General features: G+C 35.3%; 1 protein-coding gene across 1 annotated transcript; it reads right to left on the reverse strand.

The window, feature by feature from the left end:
- Nucleotides 1-3244: 3244 nt before the first annotated feature.
- Nucleotides 3245-7472, reverse strand: LOC107775971 (uncharacterized). Its single transcript, XM_075227327.1, has 8 exons — nucleotides 7325-7472; nucleotides 6043-6651; nucleotides 5693-5838; nucleotides 5456-5647; nucleotides 4703-4811; nucleotides 3945-4523; nucleotides 3777-3834; nucleotides 3245-3518 (listed from the first exon to the last, which is right to left on the reverse strand). Exons 1-8 carry the CDS (start codon nucleotides 7470-7472, stop codon nucleotides 3245-3247), a joined length of 2115 nt encoding a protein of 704 aa, XP_075083428.1.
- Between the last annotated feature and the right edge of the window lie 8881 nt (nucleotides 7473-16353).

Raw genomic sequence — 16353 nt, forward strand, 5'->3', positions numbered from 1 at the left:
GGTTTCTTAGAGGACATACGAATTAAGGGACTGGGTTCCTCATTCACCTCGTCATCAACGTCAACAATATATGATGTAGGCACTACCTCTTCATGTACTAACTTTCCACCCTACACCAACCCCCTCATCTTCTTTTCTTCCTTATTTTTCTTCAGAACTGACTCGAGAGCTTCCTTCTTTTGCATCCTAGTAGTAGGTCTTTTAGGAGTGGGCATTTTGGGAGTTTTCCTTCTATTCCTAGCACTAATAAACCTTGCAAGATCCACATTTTCATAGTCTTCTTCATTATCCTCATTCTCTTCCTCAGAAAGATATTTCATCTCAGGAGCAACAATGGCCAATGGCTCAGCATAGAAATGAGGAGAGGGGGCAGGATCAGTACCGACCTAGGGTTCTTTTGTAAAACAAGAGTTTTATTCCCAAGTAGGAACAGAGGGCTCTTCTTGGGCGGAGGGATCAGGTCCCTCTTGTGGTTCCCAGTAGTACTTTCAGGTGCCAGATTTTCGACAGACACCAGTTCCCTACCCTCTTCCTATAGACTATCACCTTCCCCCTGAAACCCATTGGTTTCAGACACACCTTCATAACCACTAACCAAACTTCTCTCAGTAGCTATTGACAACATATTGTCTATGGCCTCTTGTTCTTGTAACCCCAAAGTAAACTCAGAAGGTACTGGGAGGAATATTACCTGTAGAATCGATTTGTTACCATTAAGAACCACACCCTGTTGTGCCTCAGAACTCTCTTCCACTTGCAGACTGGAGACTTACTGATTTTCTTCTCCCTCTACCGTTTCTCTCTAAGCCATTTTTTTCGGCAAGGCAGAAGAAGAGGTTATAGCCACAAACCTCTTGGGATTCAAAGTTTTGCGACTCCGATATAGACCAAAACTTGATTGGGTAGGAGAAGAGGCAGTGGGTTATTGGAAATCATTTTTAGGGTTTGGACTTGATGGTGTAGGGTACTTAGACTCTGTCACCGGTACTTCAAGAGATGAAAACACAGCGGGGACGATACTAGGGACACTTGAAGCTTAGAGATTCTTAGACATGGTGCAGAATAGTGAGAGTTTATGGAAGAAGAGAGTGTTTGGTTGTTGAGAGAAAAGGAAAATTTTGGCTTTTGATGTGAACAATTATGAGAGTGAAAGTGTTTGGGTTTATTTAAAGGGGGTGTGGGACCGATTAGGAACGGGTATTGATTTTTTGGGTAGACGGGTCGTTTCGTAACCGGTAGGACGCTTGGGTTCTAAAAAGGGAAAAATTAGAAACTGACATTTTAATGACGTGGCACCTTTTTTAGCCGTTTAAAAAGTTGTGCATGAGAGTACAAAGGAACTACTAACCTATGTCAAGGGAACCAGGTTCCCTAACAGATTTTATAAATGTGAGCCTCATCCTTTTACCAAAGTGCAATACCATTAGCTCCTTGTTTGCTCTATAATCGCCATGCGTGTCTACCTGTAATGGTATAGAAATGTGTTAGACCTTGCCAGAAAACACTTTTTCAGCTATTTTACCTGTTCATTTCTTTGATAGCCAATCATCGAGGGACCAGGTTCTCAGCTTGATTTTATCAACCTAAGTGCATACAATTCTTTTCAAAGTGATCTTTGCTCAGGGCTTTGGTGAAGATGTCTGCAATTTGATCTTCTGTGCTGCAAAACTTCATGCAGATAAGCCCTTGTTCAACATTGTCTCTGAGAAAATTATGTCGCACATCAATGTGCTTTGTTCTCTTATGCTGAACTGGGTTCTTTGACATGTTGAGAGCACTGGTGTTATCACACAGTAATGGCACACAATCATAAAATATGCCAAAAATCCTCTAATTGTTGCTTGATCCACAACAATTAAGCACAACAAGAGGCAGCTACCACATACTCAGCTTCTGCAGTTGAAAGAGACATTGAGTTTTGTTTTCTTGCACTCCATGAAATAAGACACGATCCCAGAAAGTGTATCATGCCATAAGTACTTTTCATATCGACCAGATAACCAGCATAATTAACGTCAGCATACCCGATCAATTCGAAATTGTCTCATGAGGGATAGTATAGAACCAGGTCATGCGTTCCTTTTAGATACCTCAGGATTCTCTTGGAAGCCTTCAGATGAGATTCCTTTAGATTGGATTAAAACCTGGCACATAGTCCCACACTAAAAACGATATCTGGTCTACTTATTGTAAGATACAAGAGTGACCTAATGATGCCTATGTACATGGTCTCGTTCATAGAGGAACCAGGTTCATTCATGTCCAGATGAGTGGCAGTGGCAATAAGAGTATCAATGATTTTTGAGCTTTCCATTTCAAATCTCTTCAGAAGCTCTTTGATGTATTTTTTCTCACTTGTCATTGTGCCCTTAGGAGTTTGCTTGACTTGCAGACCCAAGAAGAAATTCAATTTCCCCATCATGCTCATTTCAAACCCACTTCCCATGAGCTTTGCAAACTCCTCACACAGAGAATCATTTGTTTCACCAAAGATGATGTCGTCAAAATAAACTTGCACAATGAGCAGGTTCCTCCTCGTTTCTTCAAAAATAGGGTGTTGTCTATTTTTTCTCCTGTAAAGTCATTTTCTAGGAGAAATTTAGACAATATTTCATACCATACATGAGGAGCCTGCTTCAGCCCATATAGAGCTTTTTTAAGTTTAAAACATGCTCAAAATGCTCATGACATTCGAAGACAGTGGTTGCTTGACAAAGACTTCTTCTTTTAGAAAACCATTCAGAAATGTACTTTTGACATCCATTTGGAACGATTTAAATTCCATATGAGATTCAAAGGGTATGAGGATTCCGATGGCTTCAATTCGAGCAACTGGAGCAAAAGTATCATCATAGTCGATCCCTTCTTCTTGATTGTAGCCTTGAACTACTAGCCTTGACTTGTTCCCTGTTGTGTTTCCAAACTCATCAAGTTTGTTTCTGAATACCCACCTGGTTTCTATAACAGTTCTGTCAGCAGGTCGAGGAACCAGGTGCCACATGTTGTTCCTCTCAAATTGATGGAGTTCATCTTGTATGGCAGTAATCTAGTCGGCATCTTTCAATGCTTCCTTGATATATTTGGGCTCAATTTAAGAGAGAGAGGCTGAGAAGGCAAGTGAGTTTATTGACTTTGATCTAGTTTGAATCCCTATGTCAAGAGGAGTGATAACATTTTAGAGAGGGTGTGAACTTTTTTGCTTCCAGTTAGACACCTGAATCTCATTGTGAGAGGGTCCAGGTTCTTATGAATATGATCCATTGTTGACATGAGTCCCGCTTCTCAGCTCAGTATTTAGGGTTCCTTGAACAGCATCAACGACTCTGTTCTCAACTTCAATTGTTGTGATGGAGGAACCTGGTTCCTCTACATCAGCTAGAGACACAGCTGCATCATCATCATCATTTGATTCCTTGACGTGACTCATCATGTCAGCTTTTCCATTTGCCATATCAATGACTTCACTAGGAACTGTTGACTGCTCTCCATCTTGATCAATCTTATCATGTGAATATTTCCTACATGGGTGGTGTGATTCATCAAAGATTACATGTATGCTATCCTCAACACATTGAGTTCTTTTGTTGTAGACTATGTAGGCTTTTATTTGTGATGAATAGCATAGAAAGATTCCTTCATCACTTTTGGCATCAAATTTTCCAAATGCTTCCTTACCATTGTTGAGGACATAACATTTGCAGCCAAATGTCCTTAAATTTTTTAGCTTGAGTTTCCTCTCGTTCAGCAGTTCATATTGAGTCTTGTTTAGGAGGGACCTGATCAAGCACATGTTCACCAAATAGCATGCAGTGTTAACAACTTCTGCCCAGAAACCTTTAGCAATGCCACTGTCAATCAGCATTGTCCTTGCCATATCTTCAACAGTCCTATTTTTCCTCTCCATAATACCATTTTGCTGAGGTGTTCTTGGAGCTCATTATGACTTGTGCCATTTTCAGCACAGAATTCGTCAAATTTTGCATTATCGAACTCTTTGTCATGATCAAATCTTATACACACAACATTGTGGCTCAACTTCACTTGGATCTTCTTCACAAAGGCAACAAACACTGAAAAAGTTTCATCCTTGGTTTTGAGGAACAAGGCCCAGGTGAATCTGGAATAGTCATCCACTATAACAAAAATGTACTTCTTTCCTCTTCTACTTGGAACCCTCATAGGTCCACACAGATCCATGTGGAGAAGATCAAGTGGCCTTGAGGTGATGACTTCATTTTCGGGCTTGAAAGAAGACCTGAATTGCTTTCCTTTTATACATGCATCACACACCTTGTGATCTTTGAAACTTGACTTTGGTAGGCCACGAACCGGGTTCTTCCTGACCAATTTATTTAGCAACGTATAGCTTGCATAACCCAATCTTCTGTGCCATAGTTTAACATCATCATCAACATCACTCAGACATGTGAGATCTCCATTTTGCAAGGACTCAAAATCAGCAACATAAATATTTTTATATCTTTTTGCCACCAGGACCACTTCACCAGTCACAAGATTTGTGACTGTGAAGATTTTTGACACAAATTCCACTTTGCTTCTTTGTCGCGGATTTGGGAAACACTCAGTAGGCTATATTTCAAGTCGTTCACATAATACACGTTTTTAATTGAGTGAGTGAGTGACTTCCCAATTCTTCCTACTCCCAAAATGTATTTCTTTTTTCCATTGCCAAAGGACACACCCCATCCATGCAGGGTTTTGAGTGAAAGAAAATTATTGATGCTTCCAGTCATGTGCTTAGAACAACCACTATCCATGTACCATTTTTGGTTGCTTTCTTTCATTGCTTCCTAAACAAGAGAATCAAGGATTAGACTTAGGAACCCAAACAAGTTTGGGTCCCTTGTAATGAGGAAAAGGGTGAATTAAAGTTCTTTTTATCCAGGCAGGCAGTACACATTTTTTGCCATAGGGACCAAGTTCATTAGTAGTAATTACCTTTTCAGCAAACACTTTGTTTTTCTGTTGAGATTGAATTCTAGCCTTACAGTTTTTTTTAAGTGACCAGTGTTCCCACAGTGGGTGCAAAGCCAGTTATCAGGGATAGTAACATACTTGCTATGTGGATTGTGGGACCAAGTTCATTAGCAAAGTCAGTTTTCCTTTTGGAATCCGACTCCTTGCCTGTTCCCACCCTTGCTAGCATACATGACAGTAATTGTATCAGAAGACTAAGTCCACCTTAGAAATTTTTCTAGGTCATTTTTAACTCTTCCTAGATCATCTTGAAGTTGTCTGTTTCTTTCAAGTTCAGCACACAGACTAGATTTCACAGATTTGAATTCATTTTCAAGCCTAATGTGTGCCTCACTTGCAACTTCCTTTCCCTTTTGGATAGTCCCAGATCTGTTTTCTCTTTTTAATTCCTCTGTTGTTTCTTTTAGGTCTAGGACTACTATTAATAGGTCATCTCTCTTATTTTTATGTCTTCAACCTTTTTAATTAGAATATTCTTTTCTTTCATTAGATCTTTAACAATCTCTTTAAGGTCAGCCACTATGATTACCAAATCATCTCTCTCATTTTCTACCTCTCTTAGTTCCATAGGTAAAGCATTTTTATAAGCATTAATTAAAACATTTTTATAAGCATCAATTAAAACATTTGTCAAAGATATAAGCTTTTTCTGAGAATAAGACTTCAGATTTTTTTGAACATCTAGAAAGTTTACCTCATCATCATCATCGTTAGATTTTTCCATCAGGGCAAAGATAGAATCATAATCATCTGCTTCACTATCAACTTCCATCATGGAGGTGTCACCTTGTGCATCATCTTCTCCAGATTCGCTGGAAGAGTCTCCCCATGCAGCAAGAGCTTGTTTCACAACATTGTCAGCGACTTCTTTTCTTTTAAATCTTTTGTCAGGAACCAGGTTCATCATGGTTGTTTTATCTATGTTGTGCTTGTATTGGTCTTTCTTAAGGAAGGGACAATCCTTGATGAAATTTTCTGGCTTCCCGCACGTATGACATAAGTCATATCCTCTTGGCTTGCTGGAGCTGCCCTTCTTTGAAATACCTCCATTTCTGCGAACCATGTTCTGAAATCTCTTCTTCAAGTAAGCCATATAAACATCCTCACCACTTGATTCATTGTTGCCTGTCTTGAGGACCAGGTTCTTCTCCCTTTTAGGCTCTCTTCTCTCATGATCCTTTTTCTTCTTTATTTCATAAGTTTTCAGATTACCAATGAGTTCATCAATAATCAGCTTTTGTAGATCTTTTGCCTCCGGGATATCATTTACTTTGCTTTCCCAGGAACTAGGTAATACGCTGAGTATTTTTCTGACAAGTTTGTTCCTTGGAATGATTTTTTCCAAAGAACGAAGCTCATTGATGATAGAGGTGAAGCTAGTGTGCATGTCTTGAATGGACTCATCGTCCTTCATCCTGAAGAGTTCATGCTCAATGGTTAGCATATCAATCTTCGATTGCTTGACTTGAGTTGTCCCTTCGTGTGCTGTTTGGAGAGCTTCCCAGATCTCCTTGGTAGATTGACAAGCAGAAATCTTGTTGTATTCATCTGGCCCAATACCACAGACGAGGATTGTTTTTGCTCGAAAGTTCTTCTCTATAGCCTTGCGGTCATCATCGTTGTACTCCTTTCTAGTCTTGGGAACTGTCACTGCTGGTTCCCCCAATGGTTTTCATAGGAACGAAGGGACTATTGCAGATAACATCCTAGAGCTCTTAATCTTCAACCATGGTAAAATCATGCATCCTTGTCTTCCATCATCCATAGTATTGGTCATTGAATCTTGGCGGTCTATAGGTAGATTGACCTTCTTCAAAGTTTGGTGGAGCAGCCATGAGGATCCTTTCGAGGTGTTAGACTCATAGAAAGAACCTACTCTGATACCAATTGAAAGAAACTAAGGGTCCACCAAACTATATAATAAAACGAGTTTTCTATTAGTTCCCACAGAAAATACACACACACAACAGTAAGTAAATAACACAATAGAGTTTTACGTCTAAAACTCCCAGCTCACAGGATTAAAAATCACGACCTACACTCGTAGGATTTCAACTTAAAAATCATGACTGGTCATTCGTTATGTTGTTCTTTGTTCTTGATGCCTTGAATGTCACTTGCAAGTTAGCAGCACACTTGAGAGAAAGCTTGATCAATTCTGGAATGTGCAAGTATGATGTTTTGCCTTTGCTTCATGTTAATATTACATAAGTGACATCACTTGAATGATGTAAGCATGTTTGGTACAAGGGCATTCCCCATAAAGTGACTGCTGCACTGTTTGCACGGTTGCGTGTATGCAGAGGAATAGTTGCAGCGACTTTACAGCTGTGGGGTTGACTGGTACAGTTAGCAAGAGAACTGATGTCCATTTGTTCCCTCTGTAGTTTCTTTGACTCTGAGTGTTGGAGCATGTCCCAAACTTGAGACTTGTTGATCTTGAGCACTATGAGGATGTGGAGCAGGTTCCCCATCTGGTTCTTAACATTAAGTTTGTTAGATCATCAAAATATAACAGGACACATAACTTATCATGATGAATATTATCTTCTTTAGGTATATAGAAATGCTAGATTCCTAATATTGGTCCATTATAAGAATTAATAGTTGTTTAAAGAAGTTTTCTAGTTAAGGAGATTTAATTTGGTGTGTTACATTCATCGAGTACTGTTAGTTTTTGGCCGTTAGCACTTTGTGCTGTTATTTGCTTTTATTCTGAAGAATGCGTACTCAAACTCCAATTGTTTGGCATCTGTAACAGTTGCTTGCCTTTATTACTTGAGCCATTTCCGTTTAGAAATTGTTCTCAAAACCATTTGAATATTTTTAAAAAGAGCTAACAACCAATATCCCGGGTTCTCTTCCAAGAACTTACACAAATATTGGCAAAATATTTGAAAAAAAGTCTTTTCTCAAAATAAGATTAACCTAAATAGTTGTCTTATAATCTAACAGCTGAAATTAATAATACATATAGGTCTAGTTCATGTATAATATGTGTATAACAGTAAATAATTGATATATTTCTTCTAGAAACTAAAACCTAAACAAATCCAAACCCTACACATTCATGGATGGCTAAGCCTCTGTTCATATTTTTTGTCAATCGTTCTTTCTTATTCTTGTTGTTACAAGGCAACACATTTAAATTGAACAGATTTTCTCAACACATGGCGTGCTTAAGCTCAAAACAGTCGCTTGTCAAGATTTACCTAAAAGTATGAAGATGAGCCTAATGCCAGAGTTGTATTAGCGTTCTTTTAAGAGCCACAATTATGATATCCACATGATTGAATATAAAGATTGAAAAAAATAGTACTATATCAAATCACAAGTATTAAAAAGCTAGTTTATTTTTTGCAAATATATAGAGACCAATGGTGATGCGAATTGACAACATATTCACGTTTTTTTGGAATTGAAATCGAAAGGTGACAATGAAGGTTAATTTAATTAGCATTCTAATTAATGCATAGGTCAGATTATTTTCAATACTTAATGCTGTGTCCCAAAAGGTCGGTGCATCTAGGGGTGGGCATAATACCAATCGAATCGAAAAAACCGACGAACCGATAATTTCGATTTATACGGTTCGGTTTTTCGGTCGATTTGCGATTTATATTTTTTAAAAGTTTGGTGTTCGATTTTTTTTAAGTATGAGTCATATAGCCTATGTGCTTATCTTAACTCTTAAGTCTAACAAGTTAAATATGGGCCCAATCATTTATTAATGGAAATTTTATCTCCTATAGCAAATGTATACATCTTATTTATTATCAACCAAAATTATTTTAAAATATTATTTTCTATAGCTACCTTTTATATTTTATAGCAAAATAAGTATTTTATGGTATATATTACCATTGAGGCGTGAAATACGCTATTTATGTTTTTCCTCTCTCTTAGACAGCTGGACATACCTATTTTTAAGGGATTGTCGTTACTGTATTCATGAATACATGGCGCGCGAATACATGTGAATACATGTGCGTACAGTTGGACTGCCCTGATTTTAGGCGCTTTTTGTTGTTGTATTCATGAATACAGCAGCGCGAATACATGTAAATATATGCACGTACAGCTGGACTGCTATGATTTTAGGCGCTTTTTACTGCTATATTCATGAATACAGTAGCGCGAATACATGTGAATACATGCGCGTAGAGCTGGACCGCCCTGATTTTAGGCATTTTTTACTGTTGTATTCATGAATACATAGCGCGAATACATGTGAATATATGCGCGTACAACTGGACTGCCCTGATTTTAGGCGTTTTTTGCTGCTGTATTCATGAATACAGCAGCGCGAATATATGTGAATACACTACCGTAACAACCGAATAGTAGCTATACGAAGTAATTATGTATATGATAGCATAAGAAGTTAATAGCCACTAAAAATAGTATTCTGTGAAAATTCCTATTTATTAATTGTTAGTGAATGCTGAAGCCCAAACCCCAAAATACCATACTTTTTAGAAGTTCATCCAACCCCAAAGCCACGTTACCCAAAAATTAATTACCACCATGATCATTATTCAATATACTATGATATTTATTGGTTTCCCGATGATAACATAAATCTCTTTGTTACTTTCGTGTAAATCATAACTGCTATTACTAAGAAAATATTGAATTGAAAATTCAACAATAAAAAAATACTCATCAGTACAGATTCTTAGCAAATACGATAAGCATATATTTTTAGTGTATATTTTATTATTTTCTAGTTAAATTTTATGTTATAGTAGATTACAGAAAGACAATTTGCTAAGCACATGCATTGAGCCTGAAACTTTGTAAGAATTAATTCTGAGGCTCATTTATTGCTTAAGAAAAAAGTTCAATTTGACAAGCTTAAAACCAAAAAATCAAACCGAAATAATTGTACCAAATCGTAAAAAAATCGAACCGTACCGAAAATACTTTGATTTAATTTTGGTTATTAAAATTGCAAATCGAAAATCGAAAAACTTCTATAAAGCCAAACCGACATACGCTCCATCTCCTTATCCAAGCATGTGAGTTTTCTAAGATATTCTTATAAGTGAGGCCTTGTTCATTTAATTCTCTGGAGTTACGTTCTTTCATTTGCTTCTTTTATTTCTCTTATTATAACAGTACTGTTATTTTATTTTGGTAAGAATTGTTAGTTATTTACGATATTTATACTACTTATGTTAGCTTTGGAACAACAGTTATGATTGTTGCCTAATATAATAATTGTTATATTATCTTTCTCTTTTAGCGCTTTTTTCCATCTCGCATCATTAATTAAGAGGAGCAAGTGAATTTACCTTCTTCTTTTATTTATTATAAATTATCGCTTAAATATTGAAAACAAGTAATTTCAAGTCCTTAATAAGATAAAAACACGCAATAAAGACAAAGCCTTGTATAACTATTCAGTTTAATCATATCTTCTTATGATCTGCCTGATATTGTTTCTTTGTTGAGAATTTTTGAAACTATTTATTGCAAAACGTGTGTTTGTTTCTTTCAAGAAATTTTTATAAAAAGATTGTAGACCAGTTCACTACAAAATATCTGTTAAATTGCGGTGGTTTATTTATAGGGGTTATACAAAATTCTCACTATATATTTATTTTGTGTCGTTTGTGCCAATCCCCGCAAAATAATTCTTTTTGTGGCAGCTTATTTGTGAGGGTTGTAGAAGACCCCCATTATATATTCTATTTGTGGCGCTTTTATTCTAACCTTCACAAAATTATTCTTATTGTGAGGTTTCTTTTGTAAAAGCTTTTAAGATTATGTGCCATCACGACATCCTACGGAGGAAAATTGAGATCGTGACAAAATTTTACAATTAGAAAGAATAGGGCAGTAGTAGCTAAATAGTAGAATGAGACAAAAAAAAATATAAATATAAGCAATAAAGATCTTATTGATGGATGTTTATATGTTTTTATGCCTGGCGAATAGTAAGAAATAACTTACCTTAGGGCTATGTACAAAATATAGGCTCGAAGGCAAGTATAAATCATTGTTGTGATATAGTACGCTTTAGATTGACCGTAAACAACACCTTATGTGAGGTAACGATCATACGTCAGGCGCGTACGATATTTACCTGAAAGATATTTAAATTTTATAATTATATACACATAATTTTTGTTTTATCATTTTATTTGAGATAATTTAAATTTTGAAAGGATATAAATAATACTAACAAAACTAAGCACTTGGATTTTCGTTATTTTCATCATACCAATTAAAACATTATTACATTTATCTAATATAGAGATTTTAGCAATTTTATTGATGCCAAAAATATTGTTGTTATTAAAAAAAAATTAATTTTCTCAACTAGTTTGGTTTTATTGCTTAAAATTTTCATTCTTGTTTGCTCCAAAAACAGACGCGGTAATTTCTCCCTCCCATTTCAAAAAATTTTCCAAATCTTTCCCTCTTTTAATTTCACTATGCCTCAAGGTTTTCTCTTTTCAATAATTCGGCTGAACTGCCTTCTTCCCTGTGAATTCCTTTTGCTTCAATTGCTTCAGGTGCGTTCTTTCTTCATCTGCTTCAATTTTGATCTAGTTTAATTACGTTTAAGTATTATTATTCTTCTCAATTTATGGCTCCTACACTGATTTGTGAGATCAGGGATTACGTATTTTCCGTTGCCCCAATGCTTCAGTTTAATGATTTTTTATTCAATTATTTTCAGGCTTGAAGGATGACATGAGTTTTTCTGAAGGGAAGTATCCTTTTGGGCAAATTAACTTTAGAATGCCGCTACTCGTATTAAGATGATTTTTTCCTTTTCTCTTAACTCAATTTGTTTTCTTTATCTCAGTAGCCATGAAATTTGTGATTTTCAGTTGTAGTTTAGTTATTGCTTGAACCAGTAATAAAATATTTATGTACAATCTGCCTTGGAATAGTCCATCTTGAAGAATATGATTGAGTAAATCTTGTTAAATATATATGCTTCAAAATATATGAATACTTTAAACAAACGGTACCTCTGCTATTAGATTCTTTACTTTTGGTTACAGATTACTCAGTGTTTCTGTAAAGAGCTTTTCACTTAACATAAAGCTTTTTCAAATTCTAACCATAATTTAATTATGTTGTGTGATGCTAAAATTGCTTGAAGAGACCCATATATTAATAATTGTGCGAGAGCACATCGGAATTCTTCAGACAAGGTATTTGCTAATGTTATCTCTAACATCTACATTGGAAAATCTCAAGAAACTACATGGTCTTTAGTATCTCTTTTACTTGCTAAGGTCTTGCAGTGAACTTTAATCTTGGGGATTTTTGGGTAGGTTAATTATTAGTATACCACTGATGCTTAATTTATTTTGAAAAAAGATAGTGAACAATAATTTTCTATATGGCTACTAGAAATAGAGAGCGAAGAACTTGAGCCTTACATTGAAGCATCTCAAGCACAAAAGATGTATTATGTAGATGATATGTTGTACATCCATAGCCAAAAGATTTAATTTGTATGATATGTGAGAAGAGATTTAAGAAGAAATATACTAGAATGAGACATATCAAGAGCAAGAACTTGAACACTTTTTGGCCATGTGACGAGTATGTACAACTAGTTACATACCATCTAATTGATGATGTAATAAAGAAAAATGTTGTTTCTGACTTTATTAAATATGTGCCCTATCTGAAGGTAACAATAATTAAGTAGTTCTTATTTATTTTTTTTGGTTTATAGGTATGCTTAGAATGGTATTCATATTTGGTTTAAAAGTATGTTTAGAAATGGTATTCATATATGATTCACCCCTTTTTATTTGATTCACCTCTTTTTAAATTTACGATGTTCATGTGTTTCCTTTAAGAGGATCTCTTACTATGAAGTAGTTCTAGAGACAAAAAGTTTTGTTGAAGCTAACTTGATTGGATGTTAAATTTGTTCTTGGATGTTAAATTTATGCAGATTTGGTTTAAAGGATTGATGTGTTTGCATGATAACACTTAGGGGTAAGTTATGTTTCTTAACTCATCTCCTAAATTTTTAATTCTTTTACTTCTTTTCCTAGATTATATCAAGTAACCAAATTTGTTTCATATTTGTAGTTGTTAGTTCCTCTAGAAATGAGATATTGAGGTAAGCTAGTAGTATATATTTTTAATTTATTCCAGAATTATTTTGCACTTTTTGTTGCTTTTGTTCGAAGTTAGCTCCAAAAGATTTTGACTTTGGTGTGGTTTGGTTTAGTTTGATAAATTAATTATTGGTTTATTTTACAGTTCCAGCATAGTGATATGCAGAGTGAGTCTGCTTTACTCATGGGCGGAAGAGTATCACGAGGTGACAACAATACAGATCACCAAGCAAATACATGTCACTTTTGTATATTTATTTATTGTTAACCTACTCTAGATTGTAAAATGTTTAAGCTATCATATACCGTATGTGTTATATAACCTTAGTTTGATATGAACTTGAATTTGTGATGTTGGTTTGTTTAGATACTTTTAATGGAATTAGATCTGCGGTGTATTTATTGAATCCTAGAACTAAAATTTTGAATAGAAAAAAAATATTCTGGCAGTTATAAGCTGCCAGTATTTATTTTTTTTTAAATATTGAGATAGAAATTGTGGGGGTTTATAACTCTCACATAATATTTTTTTAAACATTGAGATCATATTTGGAAGGTTACTAATCGTCACTGATTGCCTCTAAACCCCCCCCCCCCCCCCACAAATTATAAATTAATTTTGTGACAGTTGTCGTGGAGGTTCTTAAAAACTCCCACAAAAATGCTTGTGGCGAAGGTAACTGTGGCATTTTTTAAAACCGCCACAATTTATTTTGTGAAGATCAAAAACTGCCACAAATTTTTAAATTAACCCCCACAAAATGAGCTCTTTCTTGTAGTGGTTGTTTTGTTTGTAGAAGGACTCTGAAGGTGTTTTTCAGAAAGAAAATAAAAAGAGTCCTTGTTTTTATGGCGACTAAAGTCACCAAACAAAATGTCTGGCTTTTTGTAGTGTATTCACGTTTGAGATATTAAAAGATGTTTTGAGAATTTTAACTACAAGATTCAAAGAAGAATGTCAAAGTCTGAACCTTGTATTGTTATTGAACCTTATGTTGAAATTTTTGAAAACCAATCTTAGGTTTCAGTGCATGAATATTCCATTTTTGTGTTGAAAGACGAAAATAGAAAATACCTTTAAAACTCAATTGTGTGATGTACAAGTAGTAAATAATTTCTTTCATATGTTCTTAAATTATTTTGGGCTTTTAGGTTTTAATCTCCGTATAAATTGTCCTATGTTGGACTTGGCATAAAAATATATCGAAATTGCTAATATAAATTTATACCAATTGAAATAAAATGCGAACAAAAAGCCGTATAAAATAATGCCAATTTCTTAATTTTAGTAACCAACAACAGTATCTCACAGGAAAACATTATCATAAGATAACAGGCAAATATATATTATAGGATGAGGTAGAGATATCTTTTCTAAAGGCAATTTAAGATGTTTTTGCCATATTACATGAAAAAAACTGAGAAGACCATACAAAATACTTGTGAATTAGACAGAATATTTGGGCCGATACGGATGGGCTGAAAGCCTTTTCACCTTCAATCATATGCGGGCTCAATGAAGGGCGGATTTACACAAATAGCCCTTTTTGAGGCCATATGCTAGTCAATAGTCATCTTATTCAAGTCAAACTGATAAAACTAAAAAAGTAATAGTTTCCTCTACTTGTCTTCAACTACGTTTGAGTGACTGACTTTACTCCTTTCCAAAATTTTAACAGACTATTGGTGATGTGGATTCTAATATGAAGTTAGGGAAAAAGGTAAAAGACTTCTGCCTACCAAAAAAATATCCATGCCCAAATACTATACAACCATGATTCTGTAACTTGTATCGTTTTCAGTCTACTCGCCCAGATAATGTTGTTGATCAGTGAAGGCAAGGATTTTGGCCTAATCTTTTTAATAAATTGGAAGCTACTGGCAGATGGTTCATATACAAGAATAATAATGACTCGTCACACCGCTAACAATTGTGGTGAGATGGATAAAATCCCTTTATGCTTAATTAGAGGTTTCAGATATAAAAACAATTACTGGTAGAGAGCATTTCTCCTTTAATGAGCCTTAATACGCTGAACCCGAGCGGAACAATAAAATACCCACAAGTTATGTAGCCCAATGTTAATAGTGTGAGTAATTCTCTCTGGTTTTGTTATCTTTACTCGATGCAAAACGTGTTAGTGAATTTTTAAAACTTTTTAAGTTTAAATTCTCCACAAATCAAATAATACCAATATTTTTTACTTTGTTAAATACATTGTCGCGCTACAATTTAAACAGTGATGTACAAGAGCATGTCACACATTCAGCAGAAATTTGCAATCCTATTTATGAAACCTTCATAAAACTCATATATAACATATATACTATCATCGTGCAATCAAGTCTGTAATATATAGGCAATATACATATGAACTGCTAAACAGATACTTAACTATACCAACGACCAAATAGACACTTTTCTTTGGCAGAAATATTTCGTAAATTCAACACGACATGACAGAAAAATATGTATTTCCACACTCAAATTTGCACCCTCCTCTTCACAGTACTCCTTCCAATACCAACGGCCACCCGTCAAGGCAAAGAGCTGCAAATATCTGTAGATTACAACAGAACCCTCTTATCTCCAACATTGTGTTGAATTTGTACACGATGTGAGATGTTGCCATTGCTTCCAAGATCAATGTGAAAATAGTTTATAGATAGCAGCACAGTTATATTTGATCACTCATAAACCAAACTGGCAATCAGGACTCAGTTGTAAAAGTTGACCTTTAGATAGAATGTTGGCTGTAGCAAATCAAATGGAGGACCTTTTAATGAATGAAATCATGATATATTATTGTCCTTTGAGTTGTTAAATCTTTTAAGAGGAGAAGAAACAGATAAAGTGGCTTTGGGAGATGGCTCAGGGGAGAAGAAATAGTGAAGAAGGCGCGATGTCTCGGGGATACATGATAGACATACCTGTGTTTCAAATTGTTCACTACCATAATTAAGGTTTCTACTTGGCAATTTATAACGAATTTAAGGGACTATCTATTTATTTCACCAATGTAATATCTCTCTTTACAACAACAACAACAACTCACTATAATTCCATTAGTGGGGTTTGGAGAGGGTAGTGTGTACGCAGACCTTACCCCTACCCTAGGGTAGAGAGGTTGTTTCCGATAAACCATCGGCTCCCTCCCTCCAAGAACTCCCCACTTGCTCTTGGGGTGACTCAAACTCACAACCTCTTGGTTGAAAGTGGAGAGTGCTCACCACTAGAAAAACTCACTCTTGT

This window comes from Nicotiana tabacum, chromosome 12, assembly GCF_000715075.1.
Source record: "Nicotiana tabacum cultivar K326 chromosome 12, ASM71507v2, whole genome shotgun sequence".
In the NCBI taxonomy this organism is placed as follows: Eukaryota; Viridiplantae; Streptophyta; class Magnoliopsida; order Solanales; family Solanaceae; genus Nicotiana; species Nicotiana tabacum.

Excerpts from the sequence above, each read along its gene's own strand:
- LOC107775971 (XM_075227327.1), bottom strand. The coding sequence starts at position 7,472 with ATGGGGAACCTGCTCCACATCCTCATAGTGCTCAAGATCAACAAGTCT. Across the intron at positions 6,652-7,324 it reads TACCAGTCAACCCCACAGCT|CAGTGACAGTTCCCAAGACT; the intron begins GTAAAGTCGCTG and ends TGGGGGAACCAG. Across the intron at positions 5,839-6,042 it reads CATGGTTCGCAGAAATGGAG|CTCTTGCTGCATGGGGAGAC; the intron begins GTATTTCAAAGA and ends TTGTGAAACAAG.